Source organism: Euprymna scolopes, chromosome 32, assembly GCF_053919585.1.
Source record: "Euprymna scolopes isolate OS-2025 chromosome 32, ASM5391958v1, whole genome shotgun sequence".
Lineage (NCBI taxonomy): Eukaryota > Metazoa > Mollusca > Cephalopoda > Sepiida > Sepiolidae > Euprymna > Euprymna scolopes.
Window position 1 is genome coordinate 90,157,979 of NC_136513.1, and position 21,928 is coordinate 90,179,906.

Sequence of the window (21,928 nt, forward strand, 5' to 3'; positions counted from 1 at the left end):
TTGAGGATAGAAAAAGTGAAGTGTAGTATCAGAACAGAAACTACACTTTGTTCCTTGCTAAAAGGCCAAACATTTATCATTGGTTAACTTTTAACTATAAAATGGTATTTTTTTTTACTTACGTCAAGTGGCATCTTGGAGGAATTTCCATTAAAAAAAACATCTTTTAAATATTTTGGTCCCTCGATTTATTGGAGAGGCACCTACATTTTCAGTGGCGTCCATGCTTCCGTTAGTCCGGATGATTGCCAGATAACCTTCCATTAGTTTTTCTTGAAATTTTGCTACAAATTGTATTTTATTAAATAGATGTGTACAGTAAAAAAAAAAAGATTTCTGAAAATTCCCGTTGCGTCCTTAGGGGATCAAAAAAGGTCAAAAAATGCCCTAAAATGGCCAAAAACGACATGTTTAGCCCCATAACTTTTGATCCATTCATTAGATTTTTCTGAAACTTGGCCAAAATGTGGAACCCATTGTTCTTAATATTAATTCAGTATAGGCAATGCTGGCAAAATTCTGGTTCGCGTCCCCGGGGACTTTAAGTGCTAAAAACGTCCCTTTTGTGGCTCTTTTTTTCATATTTCTCAACAAAAGCTTAATATGTCTGACTATATAGTGGTTTTTCACGGTGGTTAACTCCAATATGCATGTTAAAGCCTGAAACTGCACCGTTATCCATTTACTATGGGATTCTGCGTTCCCAGGGGCTCAAAAAATGGCCAAAAATGACACTTTTTGACCCATAGCGTTTGATCCATCCATTAGATTTTCTTGAAACTTGGCCAAAATTGTGGAGGCCATTGTTCTTAATATAAATTCAGTATGGGTGACCCTGGCAAAATCCTGGTTCGCATCCCTCTGGGACTTTTAGGGCTAAAAAAAAACATGCCTTTTTGGAGCTCTTTTTTTTTAATATTATTCAAAAACTTGATATGTCTGTCTATATGGTGGTTTTCCATGGTGCTGAATTCAAATATACATGTCTTAAGACATGAAAACAATTTTGTCCATGGATCCCCCCCCAAAATTGCAAAAAATGAGATTTTTTACCCCATAACTTTTTGCCTCATCCATTAGATTTTTCTGAAACTTGGCGAAAATGTGAAAGCAACGTTGGCCCCACACACATTCATCATTTCTTCACTATTTTTTGTGGCGTCATCTCACATGCAGCACCAGAGGGGATGGGGGGGGGGAGCACACATACACACGGCTTGTTTTTTTTTTAAACTTTATTTTGGTGAGATTTACAAACACAATGAAATGAAAGCGGCTTTACCAAACACTTGTGGAAACAACACAACAATCAAGGCAGCAACAGGACCGCAACCCTCTTTGCATCACTTAAAGTTAAGCAACGTTGAGCCTGGTCAGTACTAAAATGGGTGACCATTTGGGATTTCCAGCTGCTTTATGTGCTCTCCGCTTATCTCAGCATTGTTTCCAGTCGTATAGCACTTCTCCTTGTGACTAAACTTTTTTTTTACAAAGGAATCACCACTTATCAAGGCCTGGAGGCCACTCGAGGATAGGGATGAATGAGTGTACACCGGTTAAATGAAACATGTCGTAGTCATATTTAGCAATGGGAATTTGGTAAATTGGATTACTTAAGGCGATGGCTCGTCAAGAATTTGTTTACGTTGGCCTTGAAGACAACCATATTGTAGTCAGTTGGAAAGCAGGAAAACGGAACAGAGTTCCATAGGTGTGCAGTTCTAAGGAAGAAGCTTTGTTCATGGAATCTCAAACAGTGCCAATTTAGGAGAGGTGTGGATGGGATTGGGCAACCCTTGTCTCACAATTACATGCACAGCTATTCTTGCAGAGGGTATCCATTGTCTCTTGAGACCAAATAAAGGAATCATGGATCTAATAATGACATCAATTCAAGTACATCATAAGAAATGGATGTGTAAGGTAATTTTAGTTGTAACGTGTTTTGTAGTTTGCCGTGATTAAGTTTTGTGTTTATTTACATTGGTACCCATGGCAACAACAAGTGATTAAGCAACAATATGAAGCAGAAAATTGAACAACAAAAATGCCTCACGCCTGTTCTCGGTGCAGTCCAGTCCAAAGGGTTGATACCAATTATATGACTGCTTGCAATATGATTGATATCAACCCTTTCAATTAAACCACATGGAGATTAGGCATGAGACGTTGCTTGATGATGTCCACCCTGGAGTGTGCGACTCTCATTACATTTAAATATCAAAACATAATGATTATGCTGCTGATAAAGCTGATTTGGATGGAGGAGGACAAAAATACTTTTCTTTTTTTTTTTTTACTTATATATAAGGGCTCCTTCAGTCTTTGACAGACTATGGTTAGCCATGAAGGGGGTGTCTGCGCATGAAAGTCTTATTGGCAGGAGGTGTGCGATATCCAACCACACTTCTCCTGAGTCAACATTGTTAAATACCAGTGGCAAGTGAAGTGTACAAGATGACTAGAAACAAATGCTGAGATAAGCGGAGAGCATATACAGCGCCTAGAATTCCTAAATGGTCTCCCATCTGGTACTAACCAGGCTCAATGTTGCTTAACTTCAGTGATCTGACAAGAACCGGTGTGTCAACGCGATTATGCCGTATATATATATATATATATATATATATATAGTAAGTTATAAAATATATATGGCAATTAAGCTACACTGAATATTCTGCGTTTCATCCACTCTAGGACTCTTCAGGCTTATGCGCGAATTTTGTTGGATATCCAATTTTTCTGTATTTTGTAATTTTGGATATCCAATTTTTCTGTATTTTGTAATTTTGGATATCCAATTTTTCTGTATTTTGTAATTTTGGATATCCAATTTTTCTTCCAAGTTACTTCATCAATTATCACTCCCAGTATGCAGAAGACAGTTTACTTTCCAGCCATTAATTTTGACATCAATATATTTTCTTTTCTCATAATTCATGGACTCTTTTTTTTTTTTAGATCCGATGGTATTCATTCTTTCAGGCTTACAGTCTTTTTTCTTTTTGCATACCGTTGCTTTGTGGCCTTTATGTCCGCACTCAAAGCCTGTTTCATTTTTAAAGTAACATTCTTTTGTGAAGTGATTTTTTTGCCTCCACATGTTCTACAGTATTATTTTTTTTTTTTCTTCATAGTGTCCACAGTGTTTAACCCTTTGTACTTTGGCAATATTTTTTCTTCAATACTTGTATTGTCCTGTTTTAAATTCAGTAGCTTTTGACACGCTTCTGTAACTTGAGGATAAGGGTTAATGAGTATACACTAGTCAAAGAGAACATGTAGTAATCGTTAGTAGTGGAAATTTGGTAAATTGGATTACTTAATGGGATGGCTCATCAAGAATTTGTTCACATTGGACTTGAAGACAACCATATTGTAGTCAGTTGGAAAGCAGATAAACGGAACAGAGTTCCACAGGTGTCCAGTTCTAAGAAAGAAGCTTTGTTCATGGAATCTACGTTTAGGTTTAGGTAAAGAGTGGAGGAAATTATTGATATCGGTTTCAGCTAAGACGAGTGTTTTCCGTGAAAGCCAGGACAGGGAAGACCATAGATTGGAGCTCAGACGAGCACTTGTCATGCAAATAATGATAAAGCAGAGACAGGCTTGCAACATCTATTCTGTGGGAAAGAGGTTGCAGGGAAGAGAAAAGGGCATCCTCCACTAGACTATGGAGTCTATTTTGAACTCTCTCAAGGCAGGACAAGCTGCTTCTCTTGCCCAGATGTGGCAACAGTACTCCGTCCTTGGACGTACTTGATCATTATATAGGTAAAGAATTGTATCAGCAGTGAATCGATCCCACCATTTTTTCCAGCTGCCTTCAATACTTGTATTGTCCTGTTTTAAATTCAATAGCTTTTGACACGCTTCTGTAACTTTTTGTAAAGTTATCTCAGTGTCTAGATTCATGAATGATAATATCCTTGAACGAATATCTTTATCTTTAGCGGCTGTTAAACCCGGAACAAATATTAAACATTTAAACATATCTTGTTTGAGGTCTTTTATCCTGAATAATTCACATTGGACATTTTTTCTGCATAAAATTTTTAATTTGATGTACGATCTCAGATCGGGAGTAAAGGTCAGACCTAGAGGCTTGTCAAAACATGGAGCCTCCCCATCTGTTATATACACCAGTTACAAACATTTCCATTGATTGGAGCTCAGACGAGCGCTTGTCATGCAAATAATCGAATCTTTCATCATGCAAGTCAATCAAAAAGAAGACGATGACTGAAATGTCAGCAAAAAAAAAAAAAAACAAGCCTTGCATCGAAAAATTGGTCAAAAACATTCATTCCTTCATCCTCAACTCAGCAGTTTGGCACAAGTTTCTGGGTGGATATGCTCTGTCTGGCCTTCTTGGGTCTGGGAGAGATAGCATGGAAACTCTGTCTCTTAGTAATATCAGTAGATCCAGCTTTCATCTCAGGTTAGCAAAGCATTGAGAACTGCGGGATCTGAATAGATCAGCGCAACCATCTCCTTGCTGTCATGACAACGTCTTTCTTTCTGATCTTCTCTGAGCATCCTTCAGACAAACTTCGCTAAAATTTTCCACATCTTCAGTTCCATATGAATAATTCTATGTACAGTTCTCACACTGACATCAAACTGCGCACTTATTGTCTCTATAGACACGACAGTCTTTATCTATGAAATTTTTTATTAGGCCAATCAACTCTGATGTTCTGACTTATTTACTCCCCCCACACCTCTCATCATCCCTCACAGACTCCTTGACTCTCTTATGCCACTCAAAAACTGATGCTTGATTTATGCAAGATGGCCCAAAATCAATCTGAAGCACTCCATACGTTTCTGTGGCATTTTTCTCCAAATTTAAAATAAAATGTTATTGCATATCGTTCTTCTAAAGTCCAGATTGCATTTTTGAAGTTCTCCAACTGTGACAATCAGGCTTTAGTAGGGTGTATTCCAGTTTCTGCGGTAGCTGTTCATTTGAACCTTAAAATAAAAAATTGGTCAGTCATCTCATAAGATGTAACATACTGAATTTTCAAGAGTCTACAACAATTTTGAATGCCTGTACCAAAAATGTCTGGAAGCTTATTTAAGGCACATGTACCTGTGTGCAATCTACACATGTTTACGAAAACGACAGTGTGTGCGATTTGGTTTCACGTTTGATGGAAATGTTACAGGGAGAACTTCATCGCTAAGCGTGCAGATTGAATGGACGTATCTAAGAATATCATTAGATTTTCTTCTCCTCGATCCTTTCTTTCGTCTCTCGGAAAATTTCTTGTTGAATGGAAATGGATTTAGATCTGAGGCAAAACAATTTTCACTTGTTTAATTGGAAGAAAAATATTTGAAAGAAGTGGGTGAAGAGAGATGGTGAGGTATGTAGAAATTGACGCCATTTATAAAAGAAAAAAAAAAGTGGATGAAAAAAAAAAAGATGAAAGAGCCACAAGTTGTACATGTCCGTCAGTCGACACATTATTTTCAGACAAAAAAAAAAGTAATAATAATGGGAAACTGAAATAGATGATGACTAAGAGGAATGCGTCTAAAAGTGTTTAATTTTTTCCCCCCTCCCAAAATGAAGAATTTTCAATCCAGTTCAAAGTCCTTTCTTTTCTTTTCTTTCTTTTTTTTTTTTTTTTTTTTTTTTTTCCTACAAAAATCTTTTCTAATTGTAGTTTAGATGATGGTGGGGTGATGTTAGTGATGCCTTTGAAATAAAAATGAATAATAAAAAAAAAGGGTCCTTCGCTTGTGAAATGTATCATTACCTCATTTTTTTTTTTTTTTTTTTTTGTATTCCTATATATTAATTTATTTTTATTGTATGCTGGCAGATACTAAAAACGAGGAGAAACTTTTTTTTAGGGGATGGGAGAGAGTGTGTTCGTGAGAAACCCTTTCAACCTCACAGGTTTCATTTAATTTCGCCTGCTCTTAAAAAGATGCATTTAAAGTACATCTCATTTGGCATCGCACACATGATATTTATTATTCGTTGCAAATCCCCCCCCCCACACACAACCTATTCTACGCATTTGTGTGTGTGTGTGTGTGTGTGTGTGTGTGTGTGTGTGTGTGTTTACCTTTTATGTGTGTTAAGGTTTACCTTTTTGATGTTTATTCTATGAAAATTTATTTCTTTGAGCTTTCTTCTTCCTTCTGCTTTCGTCCTTACAAATTTGATTACCTCACTTTATTTCCTCCTTTCTCTTTTTGTCTACTTTGCTTTATACTCTTCCTTCGTTTACTAGTTTCTGCATCTACTCTTACTTTCACTTCCTTTCCTCCTTCTATTTTCTACTCTACCTTCTTTTTCTAGTCTTCTTTGCCTCATTCCTTTTTCCTACTCCTCCTTCCCCTCTTTTTCCTACTTTTTCTCCTTCTTTCCTTTTTCCTACTCTTCCTTCCACTCCTTCCTTTTTCCTATTCTTCCTTCCACTCCTTCCTTTTTTCCTACTCTTCCTTCCCCCTGTTCCTGTTTTTTCTACTCTTCCTTCCCCCCGTTCCTTTTTTTCCTACTCTTCCTTCCTCCCGTTCCTTTTTTTCCTACTCTTCCTTCCCCCTGTTCCTTTTTTTTCCTACTCTTCCTTCCCCCCGTTCCTTTTTTCCTACTCTTCCTTCCCCTCCTTCTTTGTTCTACTCTTCCTTCACCTCCTTCCATTTTTATACTCCTCCTTCCCCTCCTTCCTTTTATACTCCTCCTTCCCCTCCTTCCTTTTTTATACTCCTCCTTCCCCTCCTCCTTTTTTATACTCCTCCTTTCCCTCCTCCCTTTTTATACTCCTCCTTCCTCAACCTTCCTTTTTTATACTCCTCCTTCCCTTCCTTCCCTTTTTATACTCCTCCTTCCTCAACTTTCCTTTTTTATACTCTTCCTTCCTCAACCTTCCTTTTTTATACTCCTCCTTCCCTTCCTTCCTTTTTTATACTCCTCCTTCCCTTCCTTCCTTTTTTATACTCTTCCTTCCCTCCTTCCTTTTTTATACTCTTCCTTCCTTCCTTCCTTTTTTATACTCTTCCTTCCTTCCTTCCTTTTTTATACTCTTCCTTCCCTCCTTCCTTTTTTATACTCTTCCTTCCCCTCCTTCCTTTTTTATACTCTTCCTTCCCCTCCTTCCTTTTTTATACTCTTCCTTCCCCTCCTTCCTTTTTTATACTCTTCCTTCCCTCCTTTCTTTTTTATACTCTTCCTTCCCCTCCTTTCTTTTTTATACTCTTCCTTCCCCTCCTTACTCTTTCTTTCGTCATATCTTGGCCAATAAATAATTCATATATTCTCAAAATTCAAAGCCTTTGTATCCAGTGCTTGACAACAGTGAACAGCTACTCAATATAACCATCTGAATTAAATCCAACTCCTATTGTACTCCTCTACCTATATTTCTACTGAATACAGCTCACTCAAAGAATCTCCTCTGCAACAGCCTCTAGATTTCACTTTAACCTGCAATGCACTACTTTCATGGTTTCCTTTGAGATAAACTTCAACACCAGTTTTATTTTGACGATCATCTCTTTTCTTTGGTATTGCAAACGGTACTGTTGATTTTTTTTTTTTTTTTTTTTTACTTTGCCCCACATATAAAAGTTCATTGGATTGCATTCAGACAAGTTGTAAGAAAACCATTTCTGGGTTCCCCCCCCCCCAAGTTATGACACAGAGTCGAGTCTTACCGATATATATATATATATATATATATATATATATATATATATATATATATATATATACCTTCCCACAGCCAGCCTTTCTATCCAGTGCTTGACAACAGTGAACAGCTACTCAATATAACCATCTGAATTAAATCCAACTCCTATTGTACTCCTCTACCTATATGAGTCATGTGTTATTTCCATGCTTGACTGATCTCTGTAACACATTCAAAGCAAGAAGGTCTTTCCTTTCTTTCTCATTGGCACTATTAGATCAGGCCGTCTGAAGATGCTGGTTTTCTGATCTAAAATGCACCAAATATTGATGGAATTGCACCATTATAATCGTCTCCATTAAATCTGGGTCCTTTTTTTTTTTTCGAAAATGTGGAACGGCATGATGTAGCCCTCTGCTGAAAACCTATCACAGTCTGAGAGAGTTCGATCTTTATCCGGTACTTTGTGCAAACTGTAGGCTAGTCACCTGTTCTGCATATTTTGCGACTGGTTTTAAAAAGAACCAGAGCATCTTTGGCTCAACTGAGTGTTTTCCCTTGCTGAGTATTTTCTAAGTTTTCATGAAGCAGTTATCTTGAGCCTTCCTGGTGCTACGAAATCAGGCTGTCTAAAGGTACCAGCCTCCTCATATAAAATGCCCCAAACATTGATGTTATTTTTTATTTTTACTTTTCCCTTTGCAAAACTCAGTGATGTTTTGCAAAGTCAAAAATAAAAAGTTTTCTTCTACAAAATAACCAAATAAATATTTGAAGATATAAAGAACTTGAAGTATATAAAAACTATTTCCAGAATTAATGGACTCTGCATTAAATCACTCGAAAAGGGTTGATATGCCATAAAACAAAACAAGCAAACCAAACTTCATTAATAAATATCTGAAGATATAAAGAACTTCAAGGATGAAAACTATTTCCAAAATTACTGGATTCGGCGTTAAATGACTTCAAAAGGGTTGATATGCCGTAACAAACGAAACCTCTTTTCTTTCGTTTACGCATCTGTCTACTGATTTTGTTTCTTGCTACGATTACTTTTCTTATGATCCGTGTTTTTTTTTTGTTTGTTCGTTATTCGCCAATTTCTTTCATCATTTACTTTTTGTGACGTCATTCAGATGACACTGACAAGCCAGCAAACAAGTAAATCACACAATCTATATCTGTAAAAGTGAGAATATGTCTGTGCGTGTGAGGACAACTCCCAACCTATATACTCAACGAATCTTTGATCTACAGACTTAGAATTTGGTATTCAGACATGTGGAAAACGTTTTAATCGGTTTTCATCCGTTAAAAAGGGGCTGTTAAGGGGTCAAAATTGAAAAATTGGTACTTGAGGGTCATTGGATTTTTATCGGTTTGTCAACTGTTTCACGACTGCACATGCGCAAGTCGTTCACAGGACAGCTTCTTTATCTGACGAGAATAAGTAGGTTTGAAAACACTTTTTAAAGATTGTGGCAAGCTGGTCTAATAGTTATCGTTCTTGACTCACTGTCTTCAGGTTTCGATTTCAAGTTGAGTATGTTTTTTTGTTTTTGTTTTTTTACTTACAAGAAGTGAACTGTTTAGAAAAAGAAATACTCGCATGCACATGTCTCAGTTTCTTACCGTTTTGTTTTTTTTTACTATATTAGGTACAATATAATAATTAATAGAGGATTTGCTCTAATAATAATAAATGTGAAAACTGCATAAATTAAATATCATATTTATGCATATTTTATGATTGGGATATGCCTGGCGACCTGTTAGTTATATATAAGTATATGTAATTAAGTTGTTTAGGGATAAGACCAAAACCCATTTCGCTGTTAATAATGCGGGGCAATGGCATTGGGATTCGACCTGCCGACTCATACAGTTGTATACTTCAAAGCATCAAAGTAGAGGCTGACACCAAACAGATCATTCGGAGTGTCACTAAAGGGATGGGCAGACTAATCCAAACATCATTTTATTTTTTATTTTAACTTCATCATTTGAAAATTTTTGTACTTAATCGATCATATCTGTGCAAACAAAGTAAAAAAAAAAAATCCACGAAGAAATTGCAAGCAATGTGTCATGTATGTCATTCGACTTTCCTGCTCATGAGTCTTTTATTCCTTTCCTCCTGCGGACCATTATTTGATAAAAACCTTGATTTGGCGCCAAGAAAGGTGGTTTTAATCAGATTCGTTTATCTTGACAATAATTGTTTCTAAAAATTGAACACAAACAAGTTACTTCCACCAACTTTTCCACTTTTTTTTTTTTTTCTAACTTATAAAGTACCAGCAAGGCTACTTGACATTGCCTCATTCGCAAATTCAAGTTTTGTTTTTTTTCATGCGTTTCAGGAAAATGGTAGAAATGTTAACTTTTAGTAAAAAGTAAATATCCATAACTCATCGGATCTGTATTATTAAATTGTAGCAGGAAGACCCGACGTTGTCCAGAATTGAATGAGGATCAACCAATGTTCCACATTTCTAATAGTTTCATTGTCATCGAAATCGGCGGAAGCGCCAATTTTTCAATAAATTGATTGATTGCCTGCTTTCATGGTTTCTTTTTGTTGTGTTTGTACATATCGGGGATGGATAACAACATTTCTAATAAACTAGCGGGGGCGGGGGGGGGGTGTAGAGGTGCTGTAGAAAGGAACCCAGGTAGGCAACTCAGGTGGAGAGAGGTGTTAAAAAAAAGTGGTAGTAGCGGGGGAGGGGGAATTAAAACAATAGTAGGTAGCCCGGGTAGTGAGAGGTGTTTTTAAAAAAAAAAAGGAAAAAGTTGTGGTAGGCAGGCAAGCTCGAACCCATAACGCGAAGGAGGGAGAGAAGGAATTAAAAAAAAACCTAACGTCTTAGCTGACGCGTTCATCGCAAAACCAGAAGTTGCAAGCATTGGAATTAAGGGTAGTCAATCGAAAGTAAATGATAACTTGCGAAAATATTGATGACAAAAGCAACCCCTCCTTGTGAAAAATGGTAGAGTTGAGGGTGAAGGAATTAATGTTTTTGGCCAATTTTTAAAAATATTTATTGTCCGAAAGAGCGAGCTTTAAAATGATACCGATTTCGTCACGTTTCAAAGCATCGCATCTGTTGAAAGTTTTTGAGTGACACACACACACAAACAAACACATTTTCGCTTTTATATATTAGATGATACTCAGTTCATATTAATAGGAGAGATATGAATGTGAAGAGATGACATAATGGACAGTTTTTTTTAACATGGAGAAGGGAATTCCTTATTGATGATGGGGACAGACAGTTAACACTTTGGACTGGAGTTTCATATAATGTTCATTTACAAAGACGATAGACAAAAACACATTACCTTTCAGTTGAAATGATGATGGATGAAGACTTGCAAATAACAAAAATCATCATCATCATCAGGGATTCGATTGCCTTGCACAATTACATTGTCTGGACTCCCTTCCTGGTTTGCTTCCAAAAGGGGTTCGGCTAACTCACTCTTCCGACTCTTGTCAACTCAACTCCCCTCGGATTTCTCCCTTGCTTCTCCCTGACTGACTCCTACCTTCTAAATATATTGTGATCTATCTTTCTTTGTGACATCAGAAACGTGCTCAACCATGTGAATGTTTTCTCACGTGGATTTACATACACATCTCCAACATGTTTGGCAATACAAAGACATTCCTAAATTGATTTCCATTGTCCTAATTCTGACCTCTAGTTGTATTGTTATTTCTAAAACGATGGACAGCGCTCCACATTCCTAGGATTGCATCTAAATTGCAATTTGTATTCTTTTCAACTTCGGAATACTGGGTTCGATTCTAGCCTTTTCCTTTAATAAAAACTAGCCTGGGTACCCAGTGTGACCCGGGTGTTTGTAGGTGTGTGTTGGGTAGGGGGGGAAGTTGTAGCATGCAGGCAGGCTCGAACTCGTGACGTGAAGGCGGAAAAGATATTATTTTCTAGGAGGTATATAAACAGTTCTAAGTAAGGGTGTTAGTTGAGCAAAAAAAAAAAAAAAGAAAGGAAAATTACGAGCGCAAAAAAAAAAAAAAAATAGGAGTAGTAAGTAGGCTCGAATCCGTAACACACCAGAGGAAAAAGAGGTGAAAAAAAGTAAACTGCCTAAATGACACCGTGAACGCGAGGGTTGAAAGGTTTGCTAAAATGTCAGCGGAAAAATCGACTCTCCCTGTAGAAAACTGCCAAGTTGAAGGTGAATGAATTCGTGTTTTTGGCCAATTTTTCGATATTTGTTGTCCAAAGGTTTGAGCTTCAAAATGCTACAAATCTGGTGAAAATCCGTTGCTTGTGTGGAAAGGTTTTATGAGACATATACACACACACACTAACACACATTTTGCCTTTTATATATATATATATATATATATATATATATATATATAGACTAGCGGGGGTACCCGGTATTGCCCGAGTGTTTGTTGGGGACGGGGTAGATCCAAACCCATTGTTAAACTTCTTTTGAAAAATCGGAAAAACAAAAAAATACAACGAACATTATGTAAAAAGAAGAAAAAGTAAAATAAAAAAAAAGACTTGTTAAAAAAAAAATCGGAAAAAATTTTTTTTAAAGTTTTGCTAGGTAAGTAGGATCGAACCCAGAATGTTGGGGCAAAAACCTTGATAAGTTACCCGCTCGGCCACAAAAGGAAAGCAATTTCAATTTAACGTTTATAAATGGCAGGTGCGCGGCGAAATTAATTTGGTCAAAGGAAAGTAAATTCTGCACTTAATTTTAATTGCGGGGTAGTTCTTTTGGGTTTGTTTTTTTACCCAACTTTGGTTTTGTTTCTCTAACATGTTGCAGAAAACCAGCCCCTCCTCCTTTAATAACGGAGTGTGTCCAAATGAAAGCAATTGTCTAATATTCCGGTTTTCACCGACATTGACCAAACGTCCATTGCTTTCTGGACGCTCCTAGTCCGTAGCCGAGAAAGACACTTCAGTTTCACATCAGTTTCGCTTTTCTACGAAAAAGCCGAAGCAACACAAGAAGGGCCGAAATAGCAAGAATCGTGTAAAAGTCGATGTAAATAAATCCAGACATGACGCGCGTTCGCAAATGCTAGATATTATTTTCTAGGGGTATATAAACAGTTCTAAGCCTTCCCCCCCCCTCCCGAGAAGTCCAGCGAAAAAAGCCTTTGTTGGACATGCAAAAACTCTCGTGCGCGTTTTGCCTTTTATATGTATAGAAGACTAGCGGGGGGTACCCGGCGTTGCCCGGGTGTTTGGAGGAGTGTATATTGGGGGAGAGGGAGGTCACAAAAAAAACGATGTTAAAGTTCTTTAAAAAATCGGAAAAACAAAAAAAAAAAAAGTTTAGGTAGGTAGGTAGGATCGAACCTGGAACCTTGAGGTGAAGGTGGAAGAAAATCAGAATTAAGAGAAAGACATCAAGTGCACTTGTGAAGAGTAAGGAGACAGGAAGTCATTCTTTTGCTGAAATTGAAGCCATCTAATGTAATGTAATCGCTACTCTTCCTCAACAATGTTGTTACATTTTAACCCTCGATCCCAAGATGTTGTATCTGAGACGGTCGGAAAAGAAAACTAAAACAAAGAAAAACAAAAAGGAATTCCACTCAGCTTTTTCATTTGAAAATGAAATGCATTTATCCATGGTTCTTCCAAAATAATGCATTGCTTCTCCTTGTCGAAGTCTCTTAGTTTATGCCGTCTGCCATGGAGTTAAGTCTCTCGCTACCACGGGTCAAACGTTTGTCTTTCCCCGGCACGCAATTTCTTCTACGGTCGTCACCATGCGCTACATTTTTTTTCTCTTCATTTTAACGTCACATCGACCGGGAAGCAGATCAGTGGAACATGTGGGGAAAATTGTTGATAGTGGTTGTAGCTAGTTAAGTGTTTGGCAAGGGGGATCATATATTGGAGCTCAGCAAGAAGAATGAACTGGTGAAGAAAGAAATAGAGGGTGAGGAAAGGAAGTGTGTGGGGGGGGGGGGCAGGAGAGGTAGAAATTTTAATAGAAATATGTTACATTTTGCCCTGGGCAACACCTGCTAGTTATGGCCTCTACTATGGATTGGACCATTCAACCTCTCGAAAACCGACAATGCTCATCTTAAAAAAAAAAGAAAATTCCAAAACACAATGGTATTCTGAATGATTAAAAATTGTCTAGCGGTCAGGTGGGGCATCGTATACTTCCGCTTTCTTTTTGTACATCTTTCATTCTTGTCGGCAAACAATTATGAAAGCTTTGATTCCGTGCCAAGAAAATTTCATGCATTTAATCAAATGTGTTCATTTTGATAATTATACTTTCGGAAATAAATTGCTAAGTACGAGATGCTTTCAATAAGTTTCCAGACATTTTTTTGTACTGTTCCGACAACTTCTGGAAGTCTTCTTGTCACAGCCTCCTTCATCTCCTCAATTATCTCATAACGACAGCCTTGAATGTTTTTCTTGAGCTTAGGAAATAACCAAAAGTCACAGTGCGCAAGGTCTAGACTATAGAGAGGTCTTGTTGCCCATCTTGGTCAAATAGTCTAGACATAGACAAGGATGGAGTTGTGCACTGGTGTATTCACGCAAATCTTCCGCTTCTTCAGTTCTTCATGAATAATTATGAGTACAGTTCCCACACTGACATCAAACTGTGCAGTTATTGTCTCTATAGACACACAGCGGTCCTTGTCTATGAAATTCTTATTTGGCCAATCAACACTAATGTTCTGATATCCTTACTCTTCCCACACCTCTTATCATACCTCACAGATTACTTGCCTTCATTGATTCTGGCTGTAGGAAACTGCCCAGTTGAAGGTGAATGAATTTGTGTTTTTGGCCAATTTTTCGATATTTGTCGTCCAAAGGTTCGAGCTTCAAAATGCTACAAATCTGGTGAGAATCCGTTGCTTGTGTGGAAAGGTTTTGTGAGACATATACACACACACACTAACACACATTTTACCTTTTATATATATATATATATATATATATATATATATATATATATATATATATATAGACTAGCGGGGGTACCCGGTATTGCCCGGGTGTTTGTTGGGGACGGGGTAGATCCAAACCCATTGTTAAACTTCTTTTGAAAAATCGGAAAAACAAAAAAATACAACGAACATTATGTAAAAAGAAGAAAAAGTAAAATAAAAAAAAAAACTTGTTTAAAAAAATCGGAAAAAAATTTTTTAAGAGTTTTGCTAGGTAAGTAGGATCGAACCCAGAATGTTGGGGCAAAAACCTTGATAAGTTACCCGCTCGGCCACAAAAGGAAAGCAATTTCAATTTAACGTTTATAAATGGCAGGTGCGCGGCGAAATTAATTAGGTCAAAGGAAAGTAAATTCTGCACTTAATTTTAATTGCGGGGTAGTTCTTTTGGGTTTGTTTTTTACCCAACTTTGGTTTTGTTTCTCTAACGTGTTGCAGAAAACCAGCCCCTCCCCCTTTAATAGCGGAGTGTGTCCAAATGAAAGCAATTGTCTAATATTACGGTTTTCACCGACATTGACCAAACGTCCATTGCTTTCTGGACGCTCCCAGTCCGTAGCCGAGAAAGACTACCTCACAGATTACTTGCCTTCATTGATTCTCTTATACCACTCAAAAACTGATGATTAATTAATGCAAGATGATCCAAAAACTGTCTGAAGCATTCCATATGTTCCCTGTGTCCTTTTTTTCCACGTTTAAAACAAAATTTTCTTGTATATCATTCTTTTAAAGTGTCCTCACGTCCAGATTGTATTTTTGAAATTCACCAGCTGTGACAATTAGGCTTTAGTATGATGTATTCCAATTCCTGCTGTAGCTGTTTGTTTGAACCTGAAATCCTAAAAACTGGTTAATCATCTTATAAGATTTATAGCAATACCATATTGAATTTTCAAGAGTCTATGACAATTTTAAATGCCTGTACAAAAAAAAGTCTGGAAACTTATTGAAGGCACCTCGTAGATTCACTCGTATTTGTTTTGTTAATTTAAAATCTTTTTTGAAATGCTTGTGATCTAAAGTTATCTTGTGAGATTCTAAAAGTTAGATCAAATAGCATTTTAGCTAACATATCAAACTTTGATTCTGCCAATTTTCATTAGTTATTATTGTTGCATGTTATTGGCACTATAATAGGGTATTTCACGACAGTTCATCAGCATCATCATGCTGGTCATTCTCTTCCAATATCCAGAGTCCTGGATATGACCTTAAACTATATCTGATGGTAAAGCCCCAGCTTGCAGCTTTAGGGAGTGTGGAGCCACCCTTTAATTGCTATTGCTCCCAGGTCCACTCTAACCTGGAGTGGTAGTACCTGTTAGGGTCCTAACTATGGGTTAAATAGAAACTGACATGAAAAAAAATATATTCTATTAAAAACTTTTTCTTCAAACTCATTGGATTCAGCATTAAATAACCTGGAAACCTGTGTATGTATGTATGTGTGTATGTATGTATGTTCGCTTTTTGTGTATGTCTGTAAAAGGTGTTTTTCGCTGAACTTCTCGGTCGGCTCATTCCTTCTTAAAACTTTTTTATATCACATCTAAATGATAATATCTACTAGTTAACAACGGGGGTCGCCTGTCTATTTAATTTGCCCGACTTTCAAAAGATAAATATTCCACATATTCGGATCGCCGCATGTTGCTTTCACTTTTCAGTATAAAAACAGCAAAACCGGATTTGAACCGGATGTAAACGTCACCGTCAACTATCCTGCAGTAAAACAATTTGACCTCGTTAAAAACTGCGGAATAGCGTGATACACATTTTAATCGCTCTTACATTGACTGTCGCTGTAGTGCAGGTGTTCAGGCTCAGCCTATGGTCCTCAAGGCTCCGGGTTCAAGCCGACCTGTCACTAAGCACCCTTATTTTTTTTTCCATTTTTAAAATCGCTGTTTTTTTATCGTTTTTTTAATATTTAAACAGGGTTCAGTTTCCTTTTTGTTCTTCTTTATTCCCCCCCCCCCACTCAAACGCGCACACCTACAAGCACCCAAGCAATGCCGGGTGTCCCCCGCTAGTCTATCTATCTATATATATAAAAGGCAAAATGTGTGTGATCATTTCGTGTATGTCTGGCAAAGGCTTTTCTCGCACACAGTCCTGGGTTCGTTACTATCGCTTACAAGTGTGTATATAGGTCCTATATAATAATATCTAGGAATTAGAAAAGCGCGTAGCGTATAGATTTATTTACATCGATTTTTACAAAATTATTGCTATTTTGGCTTCTCGCGTGTTGATTGGGCTTTTTAGTATGAATAAAGTGAAACTAAACTCAAACGACGTCTTCAGCATTGCGTCGGGAAAAACGTCCAGAAGCGATCAGCTTTGATTTCCCCCTCCCCAACATCTGTTGGGGGAAGAAACAGTTAAATTTGGGTAAACAAACCCAAACGCTGCGTGACTTCTATTTGACTTTTTTAATTAGGTCAAATGGAAGCAGCAGAGTTAACTTTTATTGCGCATGCCTGTTTTTATAGTTAAATAACCTGCTTAATGTTGTCTGTCGTCGTGGCTCAATGGTTAACGTAGCACGGTTTTTTTTCACACATTAATTTCCAACTCAAGGGTACGGGTTCGATTCTCATACTTACCTACCAAAACATTTTTTTTATTATTTACCCCCCCCCCCCCCCACGGAATTATGATTTACTTCAAGACACCCGGGCATCGCTGGGTACCCCCCGCTAGTCTATTATATAAAAGGCAAAATGTGTGTGTGTGTGTTCGCTTTTCCGCGATGTCTGCAAAAGGCTTCTTTCGGAAAAGCGCTCGCTCGCTTCACAACTTCTTAAAACTGTTTATATCATCCATAAATTGTAATATCTCAGAGTTACCCACGGACCTCGCCTGTCTATTTAATTTTATTCACTTTCAAATCTTAATTATTCCACATTTCCCGCATCGGCACGCGTTACATTCGCTTTTCGGTATAAACAAAAGCGAAACTCTACTCTAATCGCAGGCCCAGAGCCAGTGTCGACTTCGTCATATCAGACGGGCAAGCGGGTTTTTCAATTGACCTCATTAAAAACTGTCCCGCACAAAATCGCCATCACGTCAATCAAAAACGAGCACCTGTTTGTTTGTTTTTTTCACACTATTTTCCAACTGCGCGTCGGAAAAGCTTCCTTTTTTTTTCAAACCCACCTCTTTTTTTTCACACACACCCAAAAACACCCGGGCAACGCCGGGTACCCCTCGCTAGTATATATATAAAAGCGAAAATGTGTGTGTGTTTGTATGTTTGTATGTCTCGCAAAAACTTTCGACAGAGGCGACGGATTTTCACAAGTTCGGTATCATTTTGAAGCTCGGCATCTTGGATGACAAATATCGAAAAATTGGCCAAAAACATTAATTCCTTCACCTTAAATTGGACCCTTTTCTACAAGGAGAGGTGGCGAAAAAATCGTTCCGTCATTTTCTCTCCTCCTGCTACTACGACAATGACGTAATGTTTGACCTAGAAAACATTGACGTTAGTTTAAACCGCCTGCAAGTATTTTTAAAGGTTTAATTTTATTCATTCTCAATTGTATGTCGCTTTGGCGTAGGGGTAACATGTCAGTTTTTTATTTTTTTCGCCTTAGCCTCGATGCTTCGGGTTCGAGCCTACCTTCCTACCTAAACTTTTTTTCCTCTTTTACATCTTTTTCTTTCCTTTTTTTTTTTTTTATGTTTGAAATATATTTTTGATGGAATACTGTAATTTGGACAAAATTTTTGCAATAAGCCTTTTTAATCCAGTGTCAGATGTTACAGAATCTGGTTGAATATCAACAGCAATCATTTCTCCTATCAGATAATGAATCTGTTGTGATCTGTGGTCAGTGATATCCCAAATTTTCTTCTTGGCCAATATTGATTCTCTTGTAGTTTTGTGTTTTGCTGGAGGCTCGTAGTTGCTGCCACTTGTTCCTGGAATGTGTCCCTGAATATTCATTGTGCTTCCTTTTCTTATCTGCAACTTTTGCTTCTTTTTAACGAACCTTTCTAAGATGGTTTAACATATTAGTTGTTGTAAAAGTGTTTGCTGATTTGCCACCCTTTGATGTGATGGTTTGACATAACTTGCAAGCAGTTGTGTTATTATTCTTAGGATTGACATCAAAATACTTCTTTTTTTTTTCTTTTTTTTTTTTTTTACATAGGCATCGCCACTTATCAAGGCCCTGAGGCCACTCGAGGATAAGGGTTAAAGAGTGTACAATAGAAATTGGACAATATAGTAATCATTAGTAATGGAAATTTAGTAAATTTGTTAACTTATATGGAACGGCTCATGGAATCAGGGAAATGTACACACACACACACGTTCACTTTTATCTATATATATATATATATATATATATATATAAAAGTGAAAGTATCTGTGTGTCTGTGTACATTTCCCTATGCAATAACTCTGTCAATTTTTAGTCTACAGTCGAAATTTGATATACAGGGTACTGAGATTTGGGAAAATCGATGTGATCCGTTTTTGGCCAGAAATTTGGCGATTAAGGTTCGTTAACAATTTTTTAGCTCGTAAGCAAGTTGTTGGCACTTGTTCCTGAATATTTATTGTATTTCCTTTTCTTATCTGCAACTTCTTTTGAACGAACCTTTCTAAGATGGTTTAACATATTAGTTGTTGTAAAAGATTTTGTGTATTTGCCATCCTTTGATGTGATGATTTGACATAACTTGCAAGCAGTTGTATTATTATTCTTAGGATTGACATCAAAATACTTCCAGCAGAAATTGGTTGCCATGATGTTTGAAGGGTTTTGTCAATATTTAGTAAATTTTTTATGTATTTAAATTATTTATGTCTGATATGTAATGACAGCAAGAGTCTAAAAAAGGAACAAGAATATGACTAATGAAGAATACTTTATTTTCTGTTCGCACATCGTTGCAAATTATTGTACAATTCCTCAACATGAAAACTAAGACAAAGTAATAATTTTCTTTGATAAATGATTTAAAGTAAAACAAATAATGAATAGGTTAGCCAAATTAATCATGGGTAGGTATCTAGATCTAATATCTGGAACATTTTTGTTCTTTTGCTTAAGAGAGGTGGTGTTTGATCAACACTGCTGGAGAGCCATGATTTAATATACTGTTTTGTTTTTAAAATCCCCGGAAGAGTGTTTCATAGTAAACAACTGATGTTCCCTTAAATGAGGATGAGAAAGGAAGGAAATTTTCAACATGCTTACAACTATTTGCCTCAAATTCAGTGCAGTTGTAAAAGTCTATGCATCATGCCCGTTATTTGATAATATGGTGTAGACGATGCATGTCTCTTCGATAAATTTTCACTGGCAAGCAAAAAAGGGAGTTAACACGTCTTCATTTACAGTATAATTTAATTGATATTAGTATCAGTTATGACAACAAAATTTGCTGATAAATCGGCATTAGAAAACCGATTAATCAGCCAAAATGCTAATCGGTACATCCCTAATATATATATATATATATATATAAGTAAATTTTTGGTACAACAGAATGGAAGGATAAATTTTAGAGGAAACATCATTTAATTTAAATACCAAAAAACAAGAAATGGGCAGATGAAAATAAAATTTTTTTCCTTAAGGCCTTATCGTCTGACCCTCTAAGAGGAGACGTCAGAATGATAGATTAAAAACTAAGAAAAACGAATGAGGGAAGTGGGGAATTTTGGTTGCAGTTGGAAGAACAGTGAGAGAAAAAAAAAAAAAAAAAAAAAAAAAAAAAAAAAAATTTTTAAAATTCTCACTGTTCAGGTGGTTTTAAATCAATGAATATCTCCAACTGATGTCTAAGAATCTTTTGTCTACACAGGCTAGGTCGAGAGTTGTTAATAACTAACGCCTCAATGATATTGAGGTGATAGTTCGACCTAGCACTGTATAAAACAGAAAACCACCCATCGGAATATTGATCGGCACACCTATTTATACTCAACAAGTGATCGCCAATGGCAGACTCATGAGCCTGGGAGTGCCCGGATGCTCTCAAAACCTGGTGTAGTCGAATATCCCGAGGGATATGTTGGGATATTCTCATTTCTAATCTTTGGGACGTTTTGCCAACGTAGTCAGCTCCACACTGACAGACGAATTTATAAACAACAGAGTTCTTTTGAATGGTTGGCAAAACATCTTTACGAAAAGAAGAGAAAAAGGTTCGAGTTGTGTAAACTACTCGAAGCATAGTAGCTGGAAAACACCGTTGAGTAACAGAAGAAATCCTTTTAACAATATGTAGGCCATCAGGACCCAACCATGGTAATTTTAAATAAATGGGACACCGTGATGGACCAATATGTTTACCGCTATTAAATGTAGTAATTTTACGTTCAATAGTAGATTTTATTATATTAATGGGATATCCATTATTAAGAAAAATATTTATGATTTCACCAAGTTCCGTATCAAGACGGTTTGGTGAACAAATCATAAGTGCACGATGCGTAAGAGCGCTAATGAGGTTTATTTTTCTAGACTGAGGGGCAAAAGAAAACCAATTAAGATAGAGCCCTGTAAATGTAGGTTTTCTATAAACAGAGGTCTCAAACGTAGTACCAACTTTAGAAACACGAACGTCGAGGAATGGGAGAGAGTTACAGTCTTCAACCTCCATAGTAAATTGTAAAGATGGATGCAGGTTGCAAAGAAGACGAAGAAACTGTTCAGCTTCGCTCCGAGAGGGAAAGCATGCAAAAGTATCATCAACGTAACGTGTGTAGAATGCTGGCTTAGTAATTTTGGAAAATAATTCGTTTTCCAAAAATCCAACGAAAATGTTGGCTAACGAAGGACCAAGAGGGCTGCCCATTGATATCCCATCAATTTGACGGTACATAATATTGTTGAAACTAAAGGAGACTGATTTAGTAGCAAGTTCCATTAGTTCAATGAAAATTCGTTCAGGAAGTTGTGGAGATTTTAAGGGGCCACGGTACAGATAGTCAGCACAAATACCAATGGTTTCATCCAAAGGTATATTAGTAAAGAGACTATTAATGTCAAAGGAGGCCAAGAACTCGGTATTTTTAGATAAAGGCAATTTTTGTATCTTGGATACGAATTGAAAAGAATCAGGGATACAATGGACCGAATAAAAAGAAAGCACAGGTTTAAGAAGGTCAACTAGCCATTTACCAAGTTCGTGTTGTGCAGAACCCAACATAGATAAAATGGGTCTCAAAGGAATGTTGGGTTTATGGACCTTGGGTAAACCGTACATTCTAGGCCTTTGAGAACCGATGGGTCGGATTCTA

At 37.0% G+C, this 21,928-nt stretch overlaps 2 protein-coding genes and 1 pseudogene across 6 annotated transcripts in view; 2 read left to right on the top strand and 1 right to left on the bottom strand.

Moving 5' to 3' along the window:
- Nucleotides 1–21,928, top strand: part of LOC145256478 (F-box/LRR-repeat protein 5-like) — a 248,024-nt gene that overhangs the window by 156,198 nt on the left and 69,898 nt on the right. The gene's annotated exons all lie outside the window — the stretch shown is intronic.
- Nucleotides 1,882–21,147, top strand: LOC145256069 (uncharacterized). Its single transcript, XM_080114651.1, has 3 exons — nucleotides 1,882–1,923; nucleotides 6,323–7,685; nucleotides 7,736–21,147. The coding sequence occupies exons 1-2, from the start codon at nucleotides 1,882–1,884 to the stop codon at nucleotides 7,337–7,339; spliced, it is 1,059 nt and encodes a 352-aa protein (XP_079970777.1). The 3' UTR covers nucleotides 7,340–7,685; nucleotides 7,736–21,147.
- LOC145256557 (5S ribosomal RNA) lies at nucleotides 2,492–2,608 on the bottom strand (annotated as a pseudogene).